The 8,762-nt window shown below is 54.6% G+C and overlaps 1 protein-coding gene across 1 annotated transcript in view; it reads right to left on the bottom strand.

Annotated features, from left to right (window-relative positions):
- Positions 1-8,762, bottom strand: part of SCAPER (S-phase cyclin A-associated protein in the ER) — a 149,143-nt gene that overhangs the window by 24,902 nt on the left and 115,479 nt on the right. The window contains exons 26-27 of the mRNA XM_015566174.1: positions 7,890-8,122; positions 5,087-5,242 (exon numbers count right to left, since the gene is read on the bottom strand). Of these exons, the coding sequence (XP_015421660.1) occupies positions 5,087-5,242; positions 7,890-8,122 (389 nt within the window). The remainder of the gene's footprint in view (positions 1-5,086; positions 5,243-7,889; positions 8,123-8,762) is intronic.

Here is an 8,762-nt window from a genome sequence, read left to right as displayed (position 1 = left end):
GAGAGAATGTTTACTTTGATTTAGTCTGAAATGCAGATCATTTCTCCACGAACAGGCCACTGGCTTCTGTTGGTCTTAACTGTCAGCTATAATCACTTTAAGCCTGAATGTTTATAATAAAAAAGGTAAAAGGCCTCATTCATGTCAGGCATACAGTTTTCTTTTAAAAATACATGGAAAACCTAAAAAATCAGATCTGAAATGTTGTATGTTACACTCTGATCACCTCAATTTTGTCAGATTTTATTTTATTTTATTTTTGTTGTTGTTAATACTCACCGGAGGACATTTTCCCACTGATTTTTAGAGACAGTGGAAGGGAGGGGCAGGGACAGAGAGAAACATCGATGTGAGAGAAACACATCGATTGGTCACCCCTCCTGTATGCTCCCAACCCAGGCCAGGGATCGAGCCTACAATGGAGGCATGTGCCCTTGACTGGAATCGAACCCAGGACCCTTCAGTCTGAGGGCCGACGCTCTATCCACTGAGCAACACAGCTAGGGCTGGATTTAAAGTGTTTTTGTTTGGTCTCTAGGACTCGAGGTCTTAGTGGCATATTCATGTCTGCTCATTAGAAAGCCAAATCCAATTAGGAAAACTATCAACCCCCTGAACAGCACCTGAAACCCGGCTTTGCCTTAAAGAAGAGCATGTGGGGCAACAGCTGCGTCACCTGTAGGGCACCCCCACGCGCAGCTGGGACCGCCCCTCCCCGTCGGCTCCTGGCCTGCTTGCTGTCGTCCCTGGTCCTGGATCCCTGGCTTGCTGACATCCACCCTCACTCCTCAGGGCGGGGACCTTCTGGACTGCTCTCCTTGCTTCTTGGATTTGGGCCTGTTCACTCCTTTGGTCCTGGAACCCGAGGCATCTGTGTGACCCTCCCATTTAGCCCGGAGAGGTGCCAGGTGGGGGTGGTGGGTGAGGTCACTGATTCTCCCAAGGATGACTCTGAGCTCCCCTGCTCCAAGAGAAGTGCGCTGCGGCTGCGGGCGCCTAGTACCGGGTGTTGTGGAAAGCGAACTGCGCGCTCTGAGGAGGTGGGAGGAAGAAGCGGAGGTGTGCTGGCAGGTGCAGTCCTGGTCGGGGAGCCTCAGGGCAGGGCTGCCTCTCGGGCGTCTGTCCCTCTGTAGCTTCAGCTTCCTCAGTGTCCCTTCAACAGCCACGGGCTCTGGGCTGGCTTTGCCTGGTTCGGCCGATATTGGGGGCCTCTCTCATCTTTGGGGTTTGGCCGTGAGGCTGAAGGAGCTCCACTAAAGGCTCCGCCGTGCTGCCAAGGAAGGTACCTGCTCCCACCGGGCGAGTAACGGAGGAAACGGTCACGTGGGGGCTACCTGGTGACGCCCCCTCCCACCCGCCCTGTCTACACAGAGTAAACAGGAGCCCCCCTACTTTTAATAATCAGGTGATGCCACTCGCCTGCTTCATCTCCTCCACTGGCTCCCCATCCCACTGGGAAAAACCCAAACGTCTGATCTGTCCTCGTCTGGGCCCTCCCTCCCGACTCCCTCTCTGCCCCTCCTTCCTCGCACCAGGGCGGGCGCTGCCTCCTGTGTCTGGGAGGCCCCACTGCAGCCCCCCTCCTGCTCGCGGGAGCCCGGTACCCGGGGTTTTCCCTGACTGACTCCCAGGGGGCCGCCCCTGCCCACTCCACCTACAGAACAAACGCTGTCGGCAGCTCACACCTTCCCTGTGCCTTCATCGTCTCACTGGAACCTCCTGACATCCTGGGAGGCACTAGCATCACTACATCCATCTCAAAACCCGGCTAAAGCCAGTCAGTCCTCCCGTCTTCATGCTCTTCTGCGTGATGTCCTTGTTTTCTTCTTCGTTTACTCCTTTTCAACTCCACATGTTGCAGCCCCTCCTGTCTTCCAAGGCCCAATTGAATTTTAGTTGCTCCAGAAAACAGTTCATTCCTCCAACGAAGCTGACCTCGCCCCTCTGACCTCCGTCGGCGACTCTGCTCTAACCGGCAGTGTGCTCGGCCCGGGGACCTCGCCTCCGCAGCGCCCTCCGTCGCACACCACGGGTCTCCGTCTATGTAACTTCTTTCCCTTTCTGGCTGACGAGGTCCTGAGGACAGGAGCGATGTCTGAGTCATTTCTGGGTTCTCCACGCCCAGCTCAGGGCCTGGCACAGAGAAGTGCTGCATAAATATTTATTTAATGAATGAATGAATAATTCAGGCAGGCGGGGGACAGTTTACCTTTGCCTGAACAAGCGGCTTTCAAGCACCCTTAACACTCGAGAGGCATCATTTGTCCCCACAGAATTAACGGGCTGACGTAGAGATCGCCCCCTCTGTTTAGGACAAGATTCCAGGGACCTTGGGTAGAACCCACTTTGTTATGTAGTTGATGGCTATGAAGATGGAAACCACAAATACACGTAACGACAAACATCTTCTTGTGTGAAAATACTCCAGAGTCCAGCACAGTCTTCACCAGCAATCAGAACTGGCCGGGAGCAGGGCTGTGCCTCCGGACCGAGGACCCCCTGCCCCGCCCCTCGCTGTGGGTCCTCTGCCGCCCGCGGAGTCTGGAAAGCCTGCCGACTCAGTGGAGGCCGTGTGGGCTGCGATTCACAGTCGCTCAGGCCTGTTCTGGTCCCGCCAGCCGGGCTCAGGAGCCAGCACCCGAGGGCCTCAGGGAGGACTACTGGGATCTCAGAACCATCCTTTTCTCTTGGACCGAGAATGGAAAATTGGTAACAGTGAAGGCCACAGAAACAGGCGCTCCTGGAAGCCCTCTCACAGACGCTGGGTTCTGTTACGTGACGAAGAAGGGCAGCCTGAGAACAACTCACCCGGGGAATTCTGGCGGATCCCTCACACAAACCAGTCCTTTTACCAGAAGGTCACAATCTCAGCTTCCACTTCAATGCAAGTTCACTGTCACCCAGCAGTGCTTTCCTCCCCGCCCGGAGCCAGGATTAGCCGGGCACATTCTCACACCCGGGGGTCTCCCCGAGAGCCAGGGAGAAATCAGGAGATTAAGGGCACAATGGCAGTAGGCTCAGGCCCACCTGCTAATCGCCCTCCCGCAGGCGGCCACCAGCAGACTCGGGCCTGTGCGCTCAGGCGGGCGCCGTGCAGGGGGCAGGCCGGGGCCTCTGGCTCCTCTTTGTCTCTGATTCCCGCTGGGCCACACCTCCCTGGACGCTGCGGGGCGCCTGCAGCCCGAAGAGGCGCTGGGGCATGACTCCCCCGTCACCGTCACCGCAGCCACATGCACCCCTGACCCGGCTGTGACCTCGCGGGCACCGAGTCACACATGGAACCAAGTGCCTTCAACAGGCTGCTGCAGTTTACAGTTTAGAAATATAATTCCCACAAAGAGGGCAAGTAGAGTGACACGGTCTGTAAGTATTAGAGGTGCTGGTGGTGCCAGACAACGTGGGGGATTGAAGGAGGGGACGAGAGCAGCAACCAGGGGTCACTGCTAGGAAGAAAATTATATTGGGTAAAACGGATTAAGAATTCTTAAAAACAACCAAGATTTAATCACTAATATATCTAAAAATCCAGTTGCATTAAGTACATCGAAACAACTGTACTTCTCTCTGCACGTGCGCACACCCACAGACACACACACACAGACTTCAGTCCGCGGGGACAGCCCTTAGGCACGTCCAGGAGACCCCCATGGAAAACGCTGACACTGCCTAGGCTGGGACTATACCATCTACCACTCAAACATTTCAAGTCAGACCCTTGAGTCATTCTGGATCCCTCCCTTCCGTCCTCCTCCCTCGTCCTCCAAGCCAGGAACGTCCCTCCCACTCACTGTCCCCACAGGCCCCCCAGTCCTGCCCCCATTAGGCTCCTGCCACCCAGTTCCTCGTGCACTTTTCAGGGCCGGGCGTTTTGTAACAGAAATGTGGTCCTGTCGCCCTCGGAGACAATCCAATCCCCAGGGCGTCCACACCTCCCGTCGGTCTCCTCTCGGTGCCCAGAGCTCCCCTGTGTGGGGCTCATCTGGTACCTCACCTTGCAATGCTCCTCAGTGCCCGTTTGGTGCAGCTCCCTCAAACTGACCGTGCTGTGCACACAGAAGAGCCAGGGTCAGGAGGGTCCCCTGGGGGAAGGGACAGCATGGGGCGAGCGGGTGGCACACAGCCTCTGTGTGGTGTGTAGGCACCTGCTCTCTGAATATGGATAATATTTCTTTAAGCGTGTAGACTTTAGAAGTTTCAATAATTAGTTTTATTCTTTTTTGTATGTTTTTATTGATTTCAGAGAAGAAGGGAGAGGGAGAGAGAGAGAAACATCCATGATGAGAGAGAATCATGGATTGGCTGCCTCCTACATGCCCCCCACTGGGGATGGAGCCCGCAACCCAGGCATGTGCCCTGACCGGGAATTGAACTATGACCTTCTAGTTCATAGGTTGACGCTCAACCACTGAGCCCACCGGCTGGGGCAATAACTGGTTTTATTCTTGAAAAACCCCTAAAAAATGATTTGTATGCAGTGCTGCTTGTAATTTAATTGTCAGGAAATTGTTTTACTGAAAATCCTCCGTATCCCGGAGGCGAGTCCCATGGCCATCGGAAACGCTGAGTCGCCCTGCGGTGGGGTCACTCGCCCTCCCGGAGGACAGTGCACACCAGCTACAGTCATGCCCGCGGGTCACGTGTGACTTCAGGGAGCTACTGATTTTGGACGGTCCTCCCCTTATTCACGGGGATCCCGTGGAATGTGGGGCGAAGGGGAGAATAAACACGCCCAGTGGCGGTGAACACGGGCGGCACCCCAAGGCTGTGCCGTGCTGAGGACCTGCCCGATCAGGGCGGGGCTGTGTCGCTGACGCTGACGCACAGAACCGCCTGGCTCCTCTGGCTCCTGTGGCCTCTCAGGTCTTTCCCATCAGCGAGTCAGGTTTATGACGCCAACAAGGAAAGCAGACTCTGACAGGAGGCTCAGCCCATTTCCATATGGGAAGCCAATAAGGGCAGAGGCGGGACCACAAAGAAGAGGCCAAGATGACCGACCACCTGCCTCCCTAGGAAATGACCCCAAATTCCCCAAATTTAAGAGAAGTTTCACAATTTCAGTCCAGATGGACCTCAGGAGGCACCTTACCTTCCGGTGAGAGCCCAGCACAGCGTGCAGGCGCCCTGCAAGAGGCCGGCCGCGTGCTGCAGAAGCGAGGCCAGCCTGGGGTTCTCGTCCACCGGGCCCTGCACGGACAGGAAGCAGCCGCACAGCTTGTGGACCAGGCCGATGCTCACCACGTAGCTGCAAATGCAGAGAAGCGTCAGCGCCTGCACCTTCCCTTCTAGACCCATCTGACCAAACAGAAGCTTAGGTCCACCTTCTAGCAAGCACAACACACGTCTGAGTGAAACTTCTCAAGTGACACCTTCTTGAAGATTCAGTCCTGAGGAATGAGCTACTTCTGTAAGTGGTTCTCTTCTCTCTGAGTTACTCTAACACTGGTTTTCCAGGAAGATGGCTGAACGGGATCACCTGACCATCCGTGGGGTCTGGAGCCTGACAATAGCTGGAAGCTGTGTGGTGACCTCTGCACTCCTGAGGTCAGTACCTCCTAAACTCGATGCTGCCCACACACCCTGTTCAAACTGAAACCTCTGCTGCCAACTGCAGGTTCCCTGTTTAAAACCTGACACTATGGAGTACAGGACCAACAGTGAGACGCTCACTGCTTTCTGCTCTGAGAGGGGCCAGCCTAAGAGCTGACAGTTAGGGAGGCGCCGCCATCTTTCCAGTCCACTGGTTTCCAGAGCTGCTCATCACAGTGGAAGAGCAGCAGCAGCTGTTGTAAGAGTCCTCAAGGCAGCAATCGCTGAAAATAACACGTAAGACTACAATGACCTTGTACATCACCTTAGCTTAGACGTTTTATTCTGACTCAGGGCTACTGCATTTACACGTATGAAAGGACAGGACTACGCATGCAGCCATTCTGAACATCAACACGCTAACTTCCCGGGATGCGTGTGAAGGAGTCGATGCGTCTGCTCCCAAGTGCATCCCACCCCCTCTGGGTAAGGAGTCGAGTCTGAGGAGTCACTCATGTTGGGAGCCTCTTCCGAGTTCACAGAAGGCGCAGGATCCTGGATGCCCGCCTTCTCCTGCGACACCAGGAGTGTGCTCCCAGGCTACGGGCAGCGGCTCGTGTCGACACCGGGAAGCCCTGTCCTCTTCCCATGAGGAAAACTCACAGGCGGCCGTGCAGCCACGGAGGGTCGCATGATAATCAGATCTAACAGAATCAAACCTTGTATCCGCACAGAACTTCCCGATTTAGAAAGTGTGTTTGCATGACCATCAGTGAACTGTCTTCACAGCCCACAGGGAGCGGGCAGTGGCCGCCTGCTTCCTGTGTGTATCCTGGAAAGACAGGCCCACGGACATGCCCAGCGTGTCCCCCCTCCGCCCCCCGTGGCCGGGGGGCCGTTAGTGTTGTGCCTCCTGCAGAGCCTGTGCCCCAGGACAGGCTGAGCATCGTCTCCGTGGCAACACGGGAAGTCCCGGGGGGCCCATGACCTGTGGGGGACCCCTCAGCACCTTCGGGGAAGCTGGCTATGACCACGGGAAGAATCTCTCTCCACTGGGCCATCGGCCCTGAGAGATGGGAGTGTGGGCTTGCTGGTGGCCCCTTACTAGCGACATGCAGAGCCCACGCTGACAGAAACAAGCAGAGACAGCAGAAAAGAGGCTCAGGTCTGTAGATTCAGCACAATCCCTCAGCGAAAATCCCAATGGCATTTCTTGCAGAAACAGCGAACACAATTGCATGGAACCACAGAACACACCAAACAGCAAAGCAGCCCTGACAGACAAGCAGAGCTGGAGGTGGCGCACGCCGAGTCCCCCATATTACAAGCTACGGCAGTGAAAGCAGGGGGGCCTGGCATGCAGACAGGCCCACGGACATGAGCACCATGTAGAGTGTCCCCTCACAGTTACAGCCGGTACGTCACCTATGAGCCAACAAGGTTCCCTGATCAGCACTGCACACGGTGGTACTATGAGGGCCAGTGTGTTAACTCGGAGGGGAGGCGGGGCAGGGAGGACAGGAACGGTGCACACAGCTCGGGTGCCTGAGGAGGAGTTTGGAGCAGCCACCACTCTGACCCGATGGAGGGTGAGGGGCAGCAGCAGAGTAGGAGCCGGAGCTTCCGGCGTCCCTGACAGAGCACAGCAGAGCCAGTGGCCACAGGGAATAGGGTAGCAGGGGGGGTTTCACCAACCCCGACGCCCCCTGCCCTGGTCGTGGTGGTGGTGCTCTGAGAGCCAAGCACCCTGCCCCCGCTCCCTGAGCCCAGGCGACCACTCCTAACCCACAGTCATTCCCCCCCACCCCCTCCTCCTGCAAGCAGCTCAGGTAAGAGAAAAAAACTTGGGCTATAGCTCCATCTACTGGAAAACAAAAGAAGGACTCGTCATTATCAACCTGCTCAATTGTTAGTCAAAACAATGCCTTTCTGAGCATTCCCTCGCCTACAGGCTGCAAAGCCGCCTCCACTCAACACCGTACACCAAGGGGAGCCCCAGAAATGGTAGCTGTGGTGACTGGTTAAGGCTGCACCAAATTTATAGGCAGAGATGATCTGGGACAGAAGGATTCTCAGGGATTCTCTGAGTTGAAAAGAGCTGATAGCAAGAAAGTTACAAAACCTGGACACAACATATTCATATATTAAAATATCTAAAGAGCAAGAATGACAGGTGAGCACCAGCCACAGTCCTTCTCATTAACAAGTGCTCTCCTCTCTACACAATGTGGCGTATTCTCTACCAGGAACGAGAGGATGGTGTTGTGAGAACCACTGCCATCACATGGGCCCTGAGATTTAAATTACCTTAACATTTTTTTTTTAAACGAAGAAGTAAGTATTTTAAAATCTAGCCATTTTACCTGATGAGGTCCTGAACGCGACTGTTAAAGGCATCACCTGGTGAGGGTCTGTTTTTCGTTTCCTCCGTCGATGTCTTTGGTGTAGCTGGCCGGCTGTTTCCATCCGGTCGACTGGCAATCAGGCAGCCAAAGACCATAGAACTGACTTTGAGAAGTCCAGCTGTCAAACCTTCAAAAACTTGCTTATTTGTATTTCTCCCCAAAATAGCATTATTCTCATCTGGAACATAAACCTAGAAGGAAATAAATACAGTAATTATGTTTAAGTAAAACCACCAAAAATGGACAGAGATGATGTGGAAATTTCTGGAATCATAAGTAATTTTGAAACTCTAGAGCTGGCTCTCTGAATGTGCGCGCGCTGGTTGTGAAGTCAGATTGCTGAGTTCAAATCTCAGCTTTCCCCCCCGCGAGCTGCATGGCCTTGAGTAGGTCTACCTCCACCTTCAGTTTTCTCATTTGTAAAACGGGTAACAACAGCTTCTTTTTTTTAAATCCTCACTTGAGGGTATTTTTTCCATTGATTTTTAAAGACAGTGGAAGGGAGAGGGGAAACACTGGGAGAAATACTGATGTGAGAGAAACGCGTGGATTGGCTGCCTCCTGCACAAGCCCTGACCAGGCCTCGGGGTGGGGAGGAGCCTGCAACCCAGGTATGTGCCCTTGACCGGAATCGAACCTGGGACCGTTCAGTCCGCAGGCCGACGCTCTATCTACTGAGCCACACCGGCCAGGGCTAATTCACCACTTCATTGGGGCTTTCAGCCCCATGTCATAAACCCCATTTTGACAGTTTCTCATAAAGTAAACACAAACTGAAAAGCTTCTCTGACAAGCTGGCGGTCAGACGACGAGCCCGCAGCTCAGGCTGGC

The sequence above is a fragment of the Myotis davidii genome, unplaced genomic scaffold (genome assembly GCF_000327345.1).
Source record: "Myotis davidii unplaced genomic scaffold, ASM32734v1 scaffold1622, whole genome shotgun sequence".
Lineage (NCBI taxonomy): Eukaryota > Metazoa > Chordata > Mammalia > Chiroptera > Vespertilionidae > Myotis > Myotis davidii.
Note: the sequence above shows the minus strand (reverse complement) of the source record. Positions and strands in the feature narration are given on the sequence as shown.